Raw genomic sequence first — 21,141 nt, 5'->3', positions numbered from 1 at the left:
GGTTTTCATAGGCACACTTTGTCCATAGTACAACTTGTATCCAAAAAGAAGAAGGAAAAATGAAAAGGAAGGAGTATACTGAATTCTGAGAGAAATATTAGCGTAGCATGAGGTTCCCTGGTTGTCTCATTTATCTTTTTCTTTTTCCTTCTTACTTAAACAAGAAGAAGCACAAAAGAAAATTGAACCAAAAGGGTAGATAAAAGCTGGTAAGCGCTTGTTGATTACTAATTAGTTTTCTTCAGAAAACATCCAATGCATAAAATCATCACATGTGTTGGTATAAATTAGAGATAAGCTAAATTATAATAACTTCGATTCGACAGTTGTCTAACACTGATGCACGTTACAATATCTGCAATAACTTTTAAAGCTGTTGCAGGGTTATGCCCTTCTCCTTTCCTCGCTTGAACATTAAAAGCTCAGAAAACTGGTTTCTGTCTGTGCCAATCCAAGAAAAATGTTCCTCCAGTACCTACTCTGATCCCTCCTTCCTTTCTGGAACTCTAATTCTGGCTTCCATCACGACGGCCTCTCTCGATTTTCTCTCAACCTAACTCACCACCAACACCTTTTGTGGCTTCTTCTGCTCCACCTATAAATGTATCCACCTCCTCAAGAATTCTATCCCTGTGTCTGTTCTTCTTATCCTTCTAGGCGATCACATCCAATCAATAATCACCTTGCTTACGATGCCCAAGCCTCCATTTTTGTTCTTTCCCACGTCTCAGGCATACATCCGCCCACTCAATGATCACGCCGTCCACTTACGGCCATCCTACCCATTCAAACCTTTTCCCGTATTCATATTCTCTATCCTAGTGATTAACACCAGCGCTCTCCAGCCACGCAAACCTGAAATCTGGACACCTACGCATCACGTCTGTGTTGACTTGGTCATCAAGAACTTCCTCTTCTACATTACTTCTACATTACTGTTCAGCCTTCACTATGTCCTCTCTTTGGCACCATCACTACGTCCTTAGAACAAGACTTCCTCATTTCTCCAGCCATCCTCCATCACAATTTGACAAGGTGTCTCCTGCCTCCACGTCCGATCTGTTTCCGCGGATTCCTTCCCACTCGCTGCCAGTGTCAACTTTCTTAGGTCTTTAAATCTCTGCTCCCTAAGGATTCAGGATGAAGACCGAGTTCCCGAGCCAGGGTTGTAGATGTGGTGGTGGGGAGGTGTGGGAGCTTCTATATGACATCATCTGATTTCTCACCCCAGGAGAAAATGAGGTCATCATCAGAGGAAGGAGGAAGCAGAAGACAAAGACTGTGGAAGTTTGAGAGGAGCCCAGAGGAACAAATCTCAGAAACTGAGAGAAAACCAGATTTGCAAGGACCACCTTGTGAAGTGCTGACTACAAATGAGTTTTAACAGCAGGTCTGTGGTCAGGACTTCCAAGTGGTACCAGTTGGCGTTAAGGACCCTCCCGCCTTCAAAAAAGTTGAGCTGCTCTGGTGTAAATATGGAGAAAGCAAGGAGATGGGCTTAATGAGGGCTGTTGGGTGCTGTCAGGTGGGCAAGACCATGCGTACAACACGCTACCTGCTGTTCTACGTATAGGGATGGCCAGGAACCGAACAAGGCTGCTTTTTTCATGGAGGTTACATTGTAGAGGCAAAAATACATAATAGAAGTGCAGAAAGCAGCAAGTGTTATAAAGAGTACAGTGCTGGGTAGAGATCATAGCACTATTCAAGAACATTAGTTATTAATGTTATTAGTTAATTAGTTATTAGGTATTAATATTACTGAGTACTTCGATTCTCCGGAAGATGGTACCGAGCCGGCACCATTACAACGGATGAATGCCCTGCAGGGGCAGCACTCGGTTCTGTAAATCTGCCTCCCTCAGAGCAGGGGTGAGGACATTCCCAAGAAAGAGATGTTTGAGCCGAGGCCATAAAATCTTGGCTTGAGAAGAACTGGGAAGACAGGGGGTACCAAAGTGCGTGAATCAGTGGATCGCAGGGCTAGATAAAACCCACAGGCTGCTAGCGTGCGTTCCACAGACCACACAATGGCCGAGAGATGAGGATAAGAGATGTTTCTATCATGTTGTGAGAGCTAACGTGATAAACATGTTTGGCCAGTGTTTGGCATAGCCTCTTGAATGTCTGGAGATTTTAGATTTTGAAATGGGGCACATTTAAAAAATACTTTGATGGGATTTAAAAAAAAAAAGACTTTAATGGGATATATAAAAACATTAATATACACATGTAAGGTGATTTGAGCACAGAGGTTAATGTAATACTATTTTATTACTGAGGAAAGCCTAATTATGAGCAAAGATTTGGCATATATTATTTGTGCTAAGGTAGAATGCACTGTTCAGAGTATAAACCTAATTGCAGAATTTAGTCCTGATAACTAGAAGGATTATGGGACCAAGAAAAATGGCTACATTCATAAATCTTTATCTTAAGAGAAACATTTTGAAATCCATTGTTTTCACTACATGTCATTGAATACGGGCTTATAAGTACTCATGTTTAAAGTTGGACACTTATTTCCACATTTTGACAAAACTCATCTGTATAAGATGTTCCAAAGAGTTTGCTATTGTCATTGTCCTTTCTTATTCACTGCTATAGCTTAGTACTCAAAAGAATGAGCAGATCAGGGGTATTCTTTTTTTTTTTTTTCCCCCAATGAACATGCAATCAGAACACTTGAATAGGACAGAGATAAAATAAAAAAGGTATCTGAAAGTGCTAGAAGGAGAACCACGAAGATAGACTCATTCGCTCTTTACTGAGTTAATGAATTAAGGACTCCTTTATCCCATAATCAAAGAGAGTATCATAAGTAAAGTATCCTTTACTTATGTTGTTCTCCCAAATTGCATGTTCTTGATCCTAAAACCCCGATGCATGAAAAAAGCAAGACTCATTTTTATTCATCATTAAGAATATAGTGAGCTTACAGTGTTATGTAACCAAACACAGGACTCTGATTTTATCCCAAAGACTATTTTGGAATTACTAAGTAGATTTTCCACTTGAAAATCTGGACCTGGGAATTTAGAAATGACTGTCACTGTGATTTATGAATCTGACCAAAGTTCTGTTTCAATCTTCATGATTCTCTTAAGTGATTAAATACTACTTTCCCATCTGAAAAAAAAAATCTATGTTTAACATTTAATCGAATTCCAGTGTGACTGGAATTCATTGTAAATCATCACTAATGACACGTCAACAACCTATAAAAACTGTAGCCTGATAAACAGAGGACGGAGCCAGTCTTCAGAGTGCCCCTTGGCCTCGGTCTCAAGCCACGTCAGCCTCTAGGAGGATTCCTGACAGCAAGAACTTTCTCAGAGCATGGCACGACCCAAATCTGATCTTCAGAGGAGACGTGATAGTCCCCAGCCGAAATGTTTTGAGTAGCGAATGCTTTGATATAATTGTAAGTTGCAATATGTTAAAATAGCAAAACATTTTTTTTTTTAAAGATTTTATTTATTTGTCAGAGACAGAGGGAGAGAGAGCGAGTGAGCAAGCACAGGCAGACAGAGAGGCAGGCAGAGGCAGAGGGAGAAGCAGGCTCCCTGCCAAGCAAGGAGCCTGATGTGGGACTCGATCCCAGGACCCTGGGATCATGACCTGAGCCGAAGGCAGCTGCTTAACCAACTGAGCCACCCAGGCGTCCCAAAATAGCAAAACATTTTTAAAAGACATTTTCTCCTTTCAAAATTTCTTTTCTTTAATATTTTCTGAAATTTTTGATCCCTGCTTCTGTCATGGGAGGAGTCAATAAGACAGTATTTATTAAGTTTTTAAGTTTCCTGAAAGAAGGTACTAAATATCTAGAGGTATTTACACATCCTACAAAAAATACAAGGTAATGTTTTGAAGATCTGGAAAACATCAATGTACTTTGTTTTTTGGCCCAGTGTTTTGACAAACAATATAGATACCAAGTTCAACTGAAGTCCTAAGCAGAGTTAAAACTTGAAACCTATCTAATTACCTGCTCACAAAAAGCATAAAATTTTAACATCTTTATAAATAAGTACTATTAATGTACTGTTATTAAATACCAATACTAACGAGAATTATCTATAATGGGGTGTTTACCAAATTGCTAGCCTCTCACAGTTGTATGACTCATGATTAAATATAATTTATTTCTCTGTTATATCAAAATTATCCCCTTTAAACCACTGCATATTTTAAAAAACGCTTTCTACCTACCTTTCGGCTGAAGAAGAAGGGAAACGCAACATGTCTTTTTGGAACTTACCTTGAATGATAAATTGTTCCATATTTTCTTTGAAGGGCTGGATGTGCTCTTTTGAGGACACCTGGAATACTTTCCCTGCCTCCACTTCACAGGCTGAAACCAGAGGAAGACACTGTTTAGAATGTCACAGTATCAATGGAGCATTAAAACAATTTTTAAAACGCATTAACTAATGTGAAAAATCCATTAGCCACGCTAACTGATATACATTCTATACATGTTTTGGAAATATCTAAATACTGACATAAGAAGCCTATGATCAAGGCTTCACGTTGGGGGAACTGTAAAAAGTTCTTAAGAATCCACAATCCAAAAAAAAAGAATCCACAATCCAAGTTTGGTCACTGCCAAACCGCAAACGTAGGAGGGTCCCTGAAGCACTGAGCCCCATTCAGCCTCATCTGTAGAATGGGCACATCACGGGTGTCTGCCTCTCGGGGGTGTCGTGAGGATCAAATTAGTTAATAGATACAAAGTGTTCAAATGGCGCCTGGCAGACAGTATAAAGCAAGTACCTCCTCTCATCAGCATCCTTGTTACTATCAACGGACTTCTAACACAGGTTTGTCCCTGATGAAAGTCCTCATTTATGAGAAATGACAAGTAACAATTGTGGTGCTGATGTTTGTATAGAAATCAGCAGTTACAGAGCATCTATTACTCGGCAGATACTTTTAACCTATTAGTTAACTTCATCTTCAGAATAAGTTAGTCAGTGAACGTGGACATTATCCTATTTTATAGGTGAGGAAATCAAGGCTCAGGGCTACTTATTTGCGGAAGGGTCCACAGATGATAAGCAGCAGACCCATAAATGAAATCCCGATCTGACTCGACAGCTTATTTTCTGTGTCCACGTCATCATAAATGCCTTAGTAGACTACAGGGCCAACAAGGGTTAATTAAGAAGGACTTCTAAGAACATTTCTGAAGAAATTCCTGCCATGATGGTGATCCTGGCAAAAAACCTCAAAATTAAAAAGCATGTATATGAAAGGCAAAACTTCGGACAGATAAACATCTCAATCAGGAATTACAATTCTTTTTTTAAAATAATTTTTTTTTAAGATTTTATTTATTTATTTATTTGATAGAGAGAGAGAGAGAGAGAGATCACAAGTAGGCAAGAGGCAGAAAGAGAGAGAGGAAGGGAAGCAGGCTCCCTGTTGAGCAGAGAGCCCGATGCGGGATTTGATCCCAGGACCCTGAGATCATGACCTGAGCCGAAGGCAGTGGCTTAACTCACTGCGCCACCCAGGCGCCCAGGAATTACAATTCTTAAGGCAAGGTTGCCAATCAATTCCTCAAGAAGACTTTGATATTGCACTCTTTAAAACATTTTCTTTCTCTTATTAAAACATAGTTTTCTTTTCGCTCCAGGTATTAGCTTGTCTAAGCAGGAGAATAAGGGTGGGGGAGAGGTGTCCTGTCCGCACCCATTCTTCCCATCAAATGTAAGGACAATCAGGCCCAGTAAGACTTAAGGCCAGCTGGACACAAGTGGGGTTGTCTCGGCCCACGTCCCCCAGCACTCCTCACTCGGCCAGAGCAGGGTCTCGACGGCTCGTGACTGGTTAACCCACAGCCCTCGTCCAGTATCTTGTATCTCTAGACTTGTACTTAAACCAACATTTTCAAGTAAAACTCAACACAGCCTTGCTGCCTCCCTTACTTACCCTCCTGTTGGTGGTACCATGACCGGATACCAGAGCAGCAGAGTTACTGACTTCCTCTCCTTATCCCAATATCCTGTTTGTTTACCTCCCAAATGCTTCTGGAATCTGCCTGTCCTCTCCATTCCTGCTTTATGCTGGTACAAATGCCTTCATCACTCTTCACTAGGCTACCCTGAATGTCTCTTAACTTTACCTGACCAGCAGTCTTACACAGATCCATGCGCCTTCGCGTAACTTAAGAGGAATGGGTAAAGATGTGGGGGTGAGTGTGTAAATATGTGTGCACACAGAGGCTATTACTCCGCTATAAAAAGAATATATTCTTGCCATTTGTAACAACATGTGTGGACCTAGATGGGACTATGCTAAGTGAAATAATACAGAGAAAGGCAAATACCACACAAATTTGCTTAGATGTGGAATTAAAATGAACACATGAGCAAAAACAGACTCTCGAATACAGAAACAAATGGATGGTTGTCAGAGGAAAGGTTGGGTGACAGGTGAAATAGATGAATTAAAAGGTACAATCTTCCAGTTATAAAACACCTAAGGCATGGGGATACAGGGTACAGCATAGGACATACAGTCAATAATATCGTACTAACATCATGTGGTGACAGACAGTAACTAGCTTATCACGATGAGCACTGAGCCGTGTAGAGAACTGTTGATTCACTATATTGTACACCCAAAACTAATACAACACTGTATGTCACCCTGTCCTCAGGGCTTGCCTTCTATGAACCCATACAGTCTTTAATGATTTTCCAATTCCAACAAGAAATGTAGAATACTAGTAGTCTAGTGTCTAACCGCTGACGCCAACAACAGCAAAAATAGGGCAGGGAGATCTAGTTTTCCACTAAGTCTGAGTTTCAAAACTTAAAAGCCTGAGGCAAGGAAGATTTATATTTTGACATTAGTCACAATTGTTTCATCTGCCATTTTTTACTAGAAAATGGAGGTAATAACGGTCTTTGTCTCCATGACACAACACTCTGCCCAGAGGTCTAGTGAGCTATAAAACGACCCTCAGACTAGGCACTTGCAGAAGTTAATCTGATGGACCTGGTGACCCAAGGAGGATTTCACTAGTGAGGAGAGCGGAGTGAAAGCAAAGACCGTCCATAGCAAAGTCTTCCACAATGCGCCAATGTTTCTCTAGGTCTTCATACGTACTCAGTAGTTTGAAACAACAGAATCTATAGCAGCGAAGGAAGAAATAAAATACTTAAAATGTTAAAAAAAAAAAAAAACTGAGGGACAAATAGCATGGAGGACCTGGGGAGTTAGAGAGGAGAAGGGAGTTGGGGGAAATTGGAAGGGGAGGTGAACCATGAGAGACTATGGACTCTGAAAAACAATCTGAGGGGTTGAAAGAGGGCGGGGGGTGGGAGGTTGGGGGAACCAGGTGGTGGGTATTAGAGAGGGCATGGATTGCATGGAGCACTGGGTGTGGTGCAAAAACAATGAATACTGTTATGCTGAAAATTTAAAAAAAAACAAACAAACAGAAAAACACCCCCCCCCAAAAAACTGAGGGAAAGTTATATTTTTCTAAAGATTTTATTTATTTGACAGACAGAGATCACAAGTAGGCAGAGAGGCAGGCAGAGAGAGGGGGAAGCAGACTCCTGCTAAGCAGAGAGCCTGATGTGGGGCTCGATCCCAGGACCTTGAGATCATGACCTGAGCCGAAGGCAGAGGCTTAACCCACTGAGCCACCCAGGTGCCCCAGAAAGTTTAATTTTAATTTTCACTTGATTTTATAAATGTCCCTGGCCTATTCATATGAACTTACTATTTTTAATACAAATCTCAGCAAGAACTATTTTTTCATTTCTTCTCTTTGCACCTTCACTTATAGTAGATTTTCATGTATGCAGTAAGAACTAAGAGTTTTAGATCTAGATGCTCTCTACAGTCATTTCCTGACATCTCATCTCATTTACTATCTTCCTTCCTGAAGGCCACAAAAAAGTGCCTGTATCTCAGTGCTTTTAGTGATTTCTATTCATTTCCCTACCAGGACACTTTTTCCTTACTGAGCTGTTCTAATTGCTGGAATTTTCAACTACGTATTGTGCAGAAATCTCTATGGTTGATCTCCTGTGGAATGATACATCTGGAGTTTGCTTTAAAATACTCCAGATACGGGGCGCCTGGGTAGTGCTCACAGTCAAGTTTCCAACCCTTGACTTAGACTCAGGTCATGATCTCGGTGTTGTGAGATTAAGCCCCACGGGGGGCTCTGTACTGGGAGTGGAGCCTCCGTGAGATTCTCTCCCTCCACATCCCCTCAATAAAAAATTAAAAAATAATAATAAAATACTCCAGATATATTGCCATAATTACTTATGTAATTTAAAATATCAGTTAAAAAAGACTTCAAGTCTACAATGAGCTAGAAAATTCCACTCTTTGAGGACCCTGATCTCCTACCATTCTCCATTGACTAACATCGCCTATTAAGCAATAGGCATCCAACCATTATCTGTGGAATTAATACATAAACGAATTAGACCCTCCTGGCGCAATTAACTTTTGCTTAATTTTCAAAATGTATCTATTCCAATTTCTCCACACCCTACATATACTAGTCACCCATCTGATACACTCTGACCCCCTCGGAACCAACTGCTAAACTTATCCATCCCAAGTTTCAACCATCACCCCAAGCCAAGAGGGTCAATCTCCCCTTGAACTTCATACTTCCTTGCTCTGTACAACATGAGTGAATGACAGAAGATAAAAACAAATCTTTGGATAAGAGATCTGGATTCAAGCCTAGTTCCACCAGTAGCCATGTGATCTTGGGCTCGCTCCTCGAATTATCCAAGCCTCAACCAGAGACTGGGATGATGAAGATGTTGTACTTGAGTGCTGAGATTTGAACTGCTGAAAAACTTAACAAAACAAAAACTAGCTATTAACGATATTATTTCATGCCATTCATTTGTTTATGCATCTGTGTCTCTGATTCACTCTTATTTTGTATTCCCTGAAGTCAAGGATTGTCCTACTCTCCTCTGTGTGCTTAGTATTCGCAAGGCTGAGGAAACACGAAAATCCTGTGTGGAAACAAGCCCTTGCACCAATGTCAATAATTATGACTTTCCTTAATCTGGATATTAATTCTCTGGTTGTAGCTCAGTTGAAACATCACATAAGTCTCATGCAAAACATAAAAAAATCCAAACCAAATTTCCAAAGCTCTTCATAGTGATACACCACGTATTTGTAGGTGACTGTTGTTTTACTTAGTCACCATGTTAAGAAGGAAGAGACTGCTGGATAAGTATAAAAATACTTATATAAAGTAAGTATATAAATATAAAAAATATATACACTTATATAGAGGTATAATTCTTATATACATCTCATATATTCAATAACACATATGAATATGTTCAATGTGATAAGAACTAAGGAAATTTCTTTTTTTTTTTTTAAGATTTATTTATTGGAGAGACAGAGAGTGTGTGGGGGGGGCGAGGGGCAAAGGGACAGAGAGAATCTCAGGCAGACTCCCTGTTAAGCACAGAGTTCAACACGGGGCTCAATCCCATGACCCTGAGGTCATGACCTGAGCCGAAATCAAGAGTTGGCTGCTTAAACAACTGAGCCACCCAGGGGCCTTAGGAATAAGGAGATTTCTTTGTAAGACTGGGCCCCATTCTTCTCTTAACTGTAGTACATCGTAGTGTATAAGATCATCCTGATTATTACTTACTATCTTCAAAATGCATATGTGACTATGTAAACTTAAAAAAAAAAAAAAACCCACACCAAGGACTATAATCTTACAAACTTAAAGAGTCATTTGGAAACATTATTAAAAACCTAAAACAACAGAGTTCCTGGAAAATCTGCATTACAGTCAAATCCAAATTTAAAGAAATATTTGTTAAAGGATGTTGGTGTAACTGAGCAATTCCAATCAGGTTGCCTTTTTGTCTGATTTAAAGGCTTTCCTAATCCCAAATGATCTCGTATTGGGCTGAAGAGCTAATACTAGCAAGCGTGAATTAGGCCTCCAAATACAAAGAAAAATCCAGCCAGAGGACTGGAAGAACAAAAATCTCTCAGCTATTTTGACCAGAAAACGGCTCCCAAATCATCAGTGCCATCCGCAGACCGGCGCGTTTGGGGGCACAGCAAACATCATCTTATCACTGTAGTTTAAAGCAAGAACACTGTGCCCCACTCTCTGAAATGAACCATCATCATGAGCACTCTGGGGTTTTTTAATTTTTTTTTTTTTTTTTTAAGGAATTGGACTATTCCATCTGTGACTTATACAAGTCTCCAAGTTCAATCAGTGTTAATCAGTTTAGAGTCACTGCTTCTCTGTGAGCGTCCAGGTCACTGGAAAATAAACCTGCTTTATCATAAACCTGCTTCCGTGAGTCTGCATGAAGCCGCACAACAGACACAAAGGAAAAGAAACAGTTGATGACTCAGAAGTTTTTGCTTCTAACACCAAGTTGTTTCCTGGATAAGCCTGGCTTGTACATTACACAATTCAATTTCTGGAAACAGAAGTCATTCTAGCTACCTAAAGCAGATCAACAGAGCCAAGAAGACGCTCATAAAGTATTTGCAAAAGCAGAGAAATTGGGCTCTGCATTTGATTTTCAGGAACGGCTCCCAGAACAAAATGGCATAACTGGCCCTACAGGTGAGCTATTATCAATGCCATCTGGATCTCAGCTGAATGCTGGTTTTACACTCAAACCTCACCTGCTGAATTATGCGCCATCAAAAAAATTGTCCCCCTATGCTGTGCCTCTCAGCAGTCGGGGAGCTGGTGACTGAGGACAGTCATACTGCTTGGTTGAAAGCCATCCTCTCCATATCACTGCTTGAAAGTGGGGGTGATAAAGACCCACCAAAAAAGCAAAACAAAACCCAACAAAAACCCAAACCAGAAAATGAAAATAGAAGCAGCAAAAATCTCTTTGCCACAGCTCATGAGTACATGCACTGACAAAAGCAAAATCATATGCAGACACAGAAGAAAGCACAGGTTCAAGAAACATTTTAGGGAAAAGCAGCAAAGCTTGGTGACTGACTGTTCTGCAAGTAAGCTATCCCTTCACGAAGAGACAACTTTAAAATCAACTAGGGAGGCTTTTCAGAATCTCCCTGCCAATGCGCCCATCTCCTTGGAGATACAACTCAAGGACAAGACTCATAGGAAAAGTCCACACAGTGATTCTAATGTGAACTGAGGTGGGAGGTAAGGTTGTGGGGAGGTCGGATGCCATCTAGCTTTGCAGCTCGGGCATTCTGTGGAGAGAGAATGCAGGAGGAAGAGTAGCTTTCAGAGGGAAAGAAACGAATGTGGTTTCAAACCTCCTGCATTGTAAGATGCCGGTAGAACATCCATGAATGATTTCCACCAAGGGCTTGGGGGTGTGAGTCTGCAGATCAGAGCGACGGCGGGAACACTGGATGAGCTCACTCGACAAAGGTGTAAGTGACAAGACCGGGCCAAGGTGCCTACCTGAGGTTTGCCAACTCTGATGCAGAAGCAGGGAAAGAGGAGACCATGAAGAGAGAAGAAGCAGAACAGTCAACAGCAGAAGGAGAACCGGCAGTGAGTGGGGTCAGGGAAGCTGACGCGCTAGTGACTATACACAGCCAGTCAGATGCAACAGAGACAGCAAACGGGATAAAGGTTGGAATAAAATGTCCAATTCAATTTGGCAAATAGTGACAAGAGATCCAGTGGTGCTAGAGGCAAAAGGTACGCTGTGACAGAGTGAGGAAAGAAAGGGAAGTAAGGAATCAAAGTAATGAATCAAAGAGCCCAGAAACCAACCAGGAATGTTAACATCTTGGCCTATTAGCACAAGTGCCCGAGAAAACCTGTGCAGCAAAAGTACGTCATGGGCCACGGGAAGAATGATGAATAAACACACACAAATTCTTGATAACTTCTGAATAATGTTCAAAATACCCTTGTCCTGCCAACAGCAGACCCACAGATTCAACTGCCCACTAAGAGAAGTATAATATGTGTGTATCTATCCTAAATATGGGTTTCCAAAAAATCTCATCCCTAAAGTTAAAGGTCTGCAGATTCATGTCAAAGTAGTGCTTTATCCTATAAATATAATAAAAAATGACAAGACGGAAAAATTCAACACAAAAAAAAGAACAAGAGGCAGTACCGAAGGCTAGGGACCTAATCAATACAGACATCGGTAATATGTCAGATCTAGAGTTCAGAATGACAATTCTCAAGGTTCTAGCCGGGCTCGAAAAAGGCATGGAAGATATGAGAGAAACCCTCTCGAGAGATATAAAAGCCCTTTCTGGAGAAATAAAAGAACTAAAATCTAACCAAGTTGAAATCAAAAAAGCTATTAATGAGGTGCAATCAAAAATGGAGGCTCTAACTGCTAGGATAAATGAGGCAGAAGAAAGAATTAGTGATATAGAAGACCAAATGACAGAGAATAAAGAAGCTGAGCAAAAGAGGGACAAACAGCTACTGGACCACGAGGGGAGAATTCGAGAGATAAGTGACACCATAAGACGAAACAACATTAGAATAATTGGGATTCCAGAAGAGGAAGAAAGTGAGAGGGGAGCAGAAGGTATACTGGAGAGAATTATTGGGGAGAATTTCCCCAATATGGCAAAGGGAACGAGCATCAAAATTCAGGAGGTTCAGAGAATGCCCCTCAAAATCAATAAGAATAGGCCCACACCCCGTCACCTAATAGTAAAATTTACAAGTCTCAATGACAAAGAGAAAATCCTGAAAGCAGCCCGGGAAAAGAAGTCTGTAACATACAATGGTAAAAATATTAGATTGGCAGCTGACTTATCCACAGAGACCTGGCAGGCCAGAAAGAGCTGGCATGATATTTTCAGAGCACTAAACGAGAAAAACATGCAGCCAAGAATACTATATCCAGCTAGGCTATCATTGAAAATAGAAGGAGAGATTAAAAGCTTCCAGGACAAACAACAACTGAAAGAATTTGCAAATACCAAACCAGCTCTACAGGAAATATTGAAAGGGGTCCTCTAAGCAAAGAGAGAGCCTACAAGTGGTAGATCAGAAAGGAACAGAGACCTATACAGTAACAGTCACCTTACAGGCAATACAATGGCACTAAATTCATATCTCTCAATAGTTACCCTGAATGTGAATGGGCTAAATGCCCCTGTCAAAAGACACAGGGTATCAGAATGGATAAAAAAACAAAGCCCATCTATATGTTGCCTCCAAGAAACACATTTTAAGCCCGAAGACACCTCCAGATTTAAAGTGAGGGGGTGGAAAAGAATTTACCATGCTAATGGACATCAGAAGAAAGCAGGAGTGGCAATCCTTATATCAGATCAATTAGATTTTAAGCCAAAGACTATAATAAGAGATGAGGAAGGACACTATATCATACTCAAAGGGTCTGTCCAACAAGAAGATTTAACAATTTTAAATATCTATGCCCCCAATGTGGGAGCAGCCAACTATATAAACCAATTAATAACAAAATCAAAGAAACACATCAACAATAATACAATAATAGTAGGGGACTTTAACACTCCCCTCACTGAAATGGACAGGTCATCCAAGCAAAAGATCAGCAAGGAAATAAAGGCCTTAAATGACACACTGGACCAGATGGACATCACAGATATATTCAGAATATTTCATCCCAAAGCAACAGAATACACATTCTTCTCTAGTGCACATGGAACATTCTCCAGAATAGATCACATCCTCGGTCCTAAATCAGGACTCAACCGGTATCAAAAGATTGGGATCATTCCCTGCATATTTTCAGACCACAATGCTCTAAAGCTAGAACTCAACCACAAAAGGAAGTTTGGAAAGAACCCAAATACATGGAGACTAAACAGTATCCTTCTAAAGAATGAATGGGTCAACCGGGAAATTAAAGAAGAATTGAAAAAAATCATGGAAACAAATGATAATGAAAATACAACGGTTCAAAATTTGTGGGACACAACAAAGGCAGTCCTGAGAGGAAAATATATAGCGGTACAAGCCTTTCTCAAGAAACAAGAAAGGTCTCAGGTACACAACCTAACCCTACACCTAAAGGAGCTGGAGAAAGAACAAGAAAGAAACCCTAAGCCCAGCAGGAGAAGAGAAATCATAAAGATCAGAGCAGAAATCAATGAAATAGAAACCAAAAAAACAATAGAACAAATCAACGAAACTAGGAGCTGGTTCTTTGAAAGAATTAATAAAATTGATAAACCCCTGGCCCGACTTATCAAAAAGAAAAGAGAAACGACCCAAATAAATAAAATCATGAATGAAAGAGGAGAGATCACAACTAACACCAAAGAAATACAAACTATTATAAGAACATACTATGAGCAACTCTACGCCAATAAATTTGACAATCTGGAAGAAATGGATGCATTCCTAGAAACATATAAACTACCACAACTGAACCAGGAAGAAATAGAAAGCCTGAACAGACCCATAACCAGTAAGGAGATTGAAAAAGTCATCAAAAATCTCCAAACAAACAAAAGCCCAGGGCCAGACGGCTTCCCGGGGGAATTCTACCAAACATTTAAAGAAGAACTAATTCCTATTCTCCTGAAACTGTTCCAAAAAATAGAAATGGAAGGAAAACTTCCAAACTCACTTTATGAGGCCAGCATCACCTTGATCCCAAAACCAGACAAGGATCCCACCAAAAAAGAGAGCTATAGACCGATATCCTTGATGAACACAGATGCGAAAATACTCAACAAAATACTAGCCAATAGGATTCAACAGTACATTAAAAAGATTATTCACCACGACCAAGTGGGATTTATTCCAGGGCTGCAAGGTTGGTTCAACATCCGCAAATCAGTCAATGTGATACAACACATCAATAAAAGAAAGAACAAGAACCATATGATACTCTCAATAGATGCTGAAAAAGCATTTGACAAAGTACAACATCCCTTCCTGATCAAAACTCTTCAAAGTGTAGGGATAGAGGGCACATACCTCAATATCATCAAAGCCATCTATGAAAAACCCACCGCAAATATCATTCTCAATGGAGAAAAACTGAAAGCTTTTCCGCTAAGGTCAGGAACACGGCAGGGATGTCCATTATCACCACTGCTATTCAACATCGTACTAGAGGTCCTAGCCTCAGCAATCAGACAACAAAAGGAAATTAAAGGCATCCAAATCGGCAAAGAAGAAGTCAAATTATCACTCTTCGCAGATGATATGATACTATATGTGGAAAACCCAAAAGACTCCACTCCAAAACTGCTAGAACTTATACAGGAATTCAGTAAAGTGTCAGGATATAAAATCAATGCACAGAAATCAGTTGCATTTCTCTACACCAACAGCAAGACAGAAGAAAGAGATATTAAGGAGTCAATCCCATTCACAATTGCATCCAAAACCATAAGATACCTAGGAATAAACCTAACCAAAGAGACACAGAATCTATACTCAGAAAACTATAAAGTTCTCATGAAAGAAATTGAGGAAGACACAAACAAATGGAAAAATGTTCCATGCTCCTGGATTGGAAGAATAAATATTGTGAAAATGTCTATGCTACCTAAAGCAATCTACACATTTAATGCAATTCCTATCAAAGTACCATCCATCTTTTTCAAAGAAATGGAACAAATAATGCTAAAATTTATATGGAACCAGAAAAGACCTCGAATAGCCAAAGGGATATTGAAAAAGAAAGCCAACGTTGGTGGCATCACAATTCCGGACTTCAAGCTCTATTACAAAGCTGTCATCATCAAGACAGCATGGTACTGGCACAAAAACAGACACATAGATCAATGGAACAGAATAGAGAGCCCAGAAATAGACCCTCAAATCTATGGTCAACTAATCTTCGACAAAGCAGGAAAGAATGTCCAATGGAAAAAAGACAGCCTTTTCAATAAATGGTGTTGGGAAAATTGGACAGCCACATGCAGAAAAATGAAATTGGACCATTTCCTTACACCACACACAAAAATAGACTCAAAATGGATGAAGGATCTCAATGTACGAAAGGAATCCATCAAAATCCTTGAGGAGAACACAGGCAGCAACCTCTTCGACCTCTGCCGCAGCAACATCTTCCTAGGAACTACGCAAAAGGCAAGGGAAGCAAGGGAAAAAATGAACTACTGGGATTTCATCAAGATCAAAAGCTTTTGCACAGCAAAGGAAACAGTTAACAAAATCAAAAGACAACTGACAGAATGGGAGAAGATATTTGCAAACGACATATCAGATAAAGGACTAGTGTCCAGAATCTATAAAGAACTTAGCAAACTCAACACCCAAAGAACAAATAATCCAATCAAGAAATGGGCAGAAGACATGAACAGACATTTCTGCAAAGAAGACATCCAGATGGCGAACAGACACATGAAAAAGTGCTCCATATCACTCGGCATCAGGGAAATACAAATCAAAACCACAATGAGATATCACCTCACAGCAGTCAGAATGGCTAAAATCAACAAATCAGGAAATGACAGATGCTGGCGAGGATGCGGAGAAAGGGGAACCCTCCTACACTGTTGGTGGGAATGCAAGCTGGTGCAGCCACTCTGGAAAACAGCATGGAGGTTCCTCAAAATGTTGAAAATAGAACTGCCCTATGACCCAGCAATTGCACTATTGGGTATTTACCCTAAAGATACAAATGTAGTGATCCAAAGGGGCACATGCACCCGAATGTTTATAGCAGCAATGTCCACAATAGCCAAACTATGGAAAGAACCTAGATGTCCATCAACAGATGAATGGATCAAGAAGATGTGGTATATATACACAATGGAATACTATGCAGCCATCAAAAGAAATGAAATCTTGCCATTTGCAACAACATGGATGGAACTAGAGCGTATCATGCTTAGCGAAATAAGTCAAGCAGAGAAAGACAACTATCATATGATCTCCCTGATATGAGGAAGTGGTGATACAACATGTAGGCTTAAGTGGGTAGAAGAAGAATAAATGAAACAAGATGGGATTGGGAGGGAGACAAACCATAAGTGACTCTTAATCTCACGAAACAAACTGAGGGTTGCCGGGGGGAGGGGGTTTGGGAGAACGGGGTGGGATTATGGACATTGGGGAGGGTATGTGATTTGGTGAGTGCTGTGAAGTGTGTAAACCTGGTGATTCACAGACCTGTACCCCTGGGGATAAAAATATATGTTTATAAAAAATAAAAAAAAAAAAATAAAATAAAATAAAAAAAAAAATAAAAGAGGACAGAGACAATACACACACAAACACACACACACATGCACGTGCACACACACACGCACACACACACACACACGCACACACATCCCACAGTACCTTAGTTGGACACAGCAGACTTAGCGTGCTAGCCAGTGGAATAAATTAAGGTCGCTTGGAGCTCATCAGTTTATATCCCAAAACAAAACTCAACAGAACTGAATGATTTCTTTAAAGGTGTTTCGCAGGTGCCGTCTTCCACTGAGGGATTTTGGAAGTGAGCATGGTTTTAAATTGAAATGAATGAAAGCACAATACAGGCCGTTTTGCTCCTTATATAAGCATTCCTATAAGAGGGATTATCCATTTTTTGGGGGGGGGTCCATTCACACCTATTAGCCATTGTTTTCAAACACAAGGCACTTCCATGGACAGGCTACAGGTTGCAAAAAGATAAGACATACTAGCTGTGACCTTCTAGAGGTAGATAGTCTCCCTGTGGCCCCAGGTTCTTTCACCTGTAACATGAGGGACAGTAGCAGCACGTACTTCATTATGAAGATCAAGGGATTTTATGTGGATAAAATACGAGGGAACCTGCCTCATGCACTGCAGGACTAATAGGTTTGCTACAGTGACCGTGACACTATTACCACCACCACACACCACAATGATGCGAGGAAACTGAACCAGTCATCTCTAAGTGTCGAGCACTGAAGGTCGTGCTTCAGACTGTGACTGTGACATTTCTCGAAGGACAATCTAGAATGAGTCTTATATAGGTCATATTTACTGGTAGTTATTAATCACTGGCTGGCCTATCTCACACTGGATTGAGACACACCTAAAAACCACTGAAAGCACACTCTGTGTTGAGACTGTGGGTGACCCTGGCTAGAATCGATGACTCCCTCCTGCCCCCACTAGGTCCCTACGACACCACTTGTTATGCTCTGCAATTTACTTATGTGTTGAGAAATTGCAGGGACCATAACTCTGTTAGTCACTGTCTCCATAAGTCTCCGCCTGTTAGGATCAAGTTCTCCAAGTTGGTTACTGGTGGGTCTAAGCATGAACACGGGACCAATTGTGAGTGTACGAAGTTGGCACTTCACTTTCTTTTCACATGCAGCCTTGGGAAACATGACAGCTTAATGTTTTCTCATCAGAAGCAATACCCCCCTGTCATTTAGATCATTTAAATGGATTCACTCTATTACTAAGGGGATTCAAAGTCAAACTGAAACCATTCTAAATTCCTTTTTTGGCCTATTTGCTAAGTATGGAAAACAGCATCATTTTATGTAACAAAACTCCACGAGTTTGTACTCTGTGGGCCTTGGGAGGAGACATTGGTGTTGACTCCACCTGATACCAAAATGTCCTAACATCTGCAAGAAATGAAGTCATGAAAATTATACACCATATAGTTATTCTGAGTCTCCCAGCCCGTGTGTGAACATTTCTAGTGACGAGGGCCTCTCCATTTTGAGATTAGCTCTTCCACTGTTTTGGTTCTCATCTGGAGACAGTCTTTCATGTAGAACTGAATTTCTGCCTCTGGCTTCACATATGGACCTTAGGTCTTGTCCACTGGTACAACACACGGGGAATCTAATCTAAGGGTAGCAAGTTTCATTTCAAATACCAATTCTGGTTGTGTAGTAGGGGCACCTGGAGCATGTTCTTCAAAAGGATTCTGAAGAGTCAGTCTTTAACTCAACAGAAAATAAACCTTTAAACAGATGTTTGTGGAATATTACACCTCCATCAGAAAGGATGAACACCTGACTTTTGTATCAACATGGATGGTACTGGAGGAGATTATGCTGAGTGAAGTAAGTCAAGCAGAGAGAGTCAATTATCATATGGTTTCACTTACTTGTGGAGTATAAGGAATAACACAGAGGACCTTGGATATGGAGAGAAGGTTGTTGGGAGAAATTGGAGGGGGAGACGAAGCACGTGAGGCTATGGACACTGAGAAACAAACTGAGGGTTCTGGAGGGGAGAGGGTGGGGGTTGGGTGAGCCTGGTGGTGGGGATTAAGGAGGGCACGTATTACATGGAGCACTGGGTGTGGTGCATAAACAATGCATCTTGGAACACTGGAAAAATAAAATAAAATTAAATAAATACATGTTTGCTACAGACTCAAAGGAGGTAATCAGGATAACCTCCCATCTATTTGAAAACAATTCCGTCTACTTTCATTTCAATCTTAAAATATCATTGCCTCTACTGGAGTCCCCGTAGTCTGAAAAACAAAAATTGGGCTAGAATTCTAAAACAACTGGTCTCCACTCAGACATTCAGAGAGTCTGTTTGGGCGAGAAACAGGAACACATGTATGCAATCCTGCAAACACTGACGAAACAACTCTCAAGACTATGGAAGAGTGACAGATCTTTTAGCAGCCTCCCATCTACCCCATGCTAATGCTCACATGTGCACAAATAATTTAAAAAAGAATGTCATAACAACATCCCACATAAAACACAGACAGACCCCGTTCAGTCTCTTAGGACTAAAACAAATGATGCAATATTTCTGTTGTGATTTTTCCAAAATGATTAGAGTGCCTTTTTATTTGGGTGAGGTTTGATGTTTTAAAAATATATTCCCCCATTGTCTGAATATTTATTTTTTTAACATGGTTGACAATGCAAAAAGACTCAACCTTATGAATCACAACACATCCTAGAGGTGGAGATTTGCTCTTATTTAACCTCAGAAGACAACAAGCGCCCTTTTAAAACAATACGTTTTGCCACGGTTTTTCCTTTAGAAATTAAATACACAAGATATTCACACACTTCTTCCATTAATTTAGATGATACATCACTTATGCTATGAAAATAAAGTGAAAAGAAGGCATTTATGTAGTTAAGAATGATCCGTTTATTACCAGATCATTGTGTGTCTTCTAAATTTCTGAACCACCAGTGAACCAGCCAAAGGAAAGGTCTTAGGGAATTTTGACATTCAACGACAAACCTCCATAAATAAATCCATGCATAAATCAAGCTTAATCCTTTAAAATCAAACTTCTTTTGGAATACACGAATATGATAAATGATGACATTACCGAAGACTATTTTCCACTAAAAATAAGAAGCGTGACTATTTCTAGCTGTCCTCCTTGTCCAGATCATATCCTATTTCATAGGGACAAATTTTTGATTTCTGAGACTGAACATTACTACTAGCTCAGAACGTTTCACAGAAAAAGGAAGCCAATTGTACAAATCTGCAGGAAAGAGAGCACCGAGGCTGCACAGGCACAGCGACGCCGGCCTTCCTCAACCTCTCCTCAGCCATACTCACTAGTCTCTCATGAAACGTTAAAGACCAAATTAACTGAAAATGGAATTAAAGCCATACCAAAATTTGTTTAAGAGAAATGTATACAAAAGAATGGCAAGCCTCAGCTCATAAATAAAGAGTAACGGGGCCAGAAACCCTAACAGACACTAGAATCCTTGGGTAAAATTCCGCTGAGAAATAAGATATTTACATATTCTCCAAGACGCACCTCACAAATTACTTACTAGTTAGTAAGAAAACAAACAAAACAAAAACCAAAACCAAACCAACAAGAAACCCATATAACTTTATGGCGGAGGAATGAGCAGACACTCCCTAAGCAAAGGGACCAAAATGATGCATTCCCGTTCGATCTTCGGAGTATGCTGACATCAGGGGCCTGGAGAAGGGACATGTATGGCTCCTGCAGACAAATCCAGGGCAGGAGAGGTTGACAAAAGAAGTCGTCTTTAAATACGGTAGGGTCAAGAAAGACAAAGCCAGAGGAACCGCACTATATTACATAAGCCCGAGGAGACACGAAAATTAAATGCAGCGTGTGATCTAGGGATTGGCAAAAGAGCCATAAGGAACTTCTGAATACGGTCCGTGCAGTATTATCAGAATAGCAATTTCCAGTGTCAAATTTCCTGATTTTGATGATTATACTGTGT

The 21,141-nt window shown here is 40.3% G+C and overlaps 1 protein-coding gene across 2 annotated transcripts in view; it reads right to left on the bottom strand.

Moving 5' to 3' along the window:
• Positions 1-21,141, bottom strand: part of FMN2 (formin 2) — a 379,061-nt gene that overhangs the window by 99,012 nt on the left and 258,908 nt on the right. For both annotated transcript variants that reach the window (XM_059145884.1, XM_059145885.1), the window contains one exon: positions 4,262-4,354. In XM_059145884.1, coding sequence (XP_059001867.1) covers positions 4,262-4,354 — 93 coding nt within the window. The remainder of the gene's footprint in view (positions 1-4,261; positions 4,355-21,141) is intronic.

Source organism: Mustela lutreola, chromosome 14 (assembly GCF_030435805.1).
Source record: "Mustela lutreola isolate mMusLut2 chromosome 14, mMusLut2.pri, whole genome shotgun sequence".
In the NCBI taxonomy this organism is placed as follows: domain Eukaryota; kingdom Metazoa; phylum Chordata; class Mammalia; order Carnivora; family Mustelidae; genus Mustela; species Mustela lutreola.
This window is presented reverse-complemented; position numbering and strand designations above follow the sequence as displayed.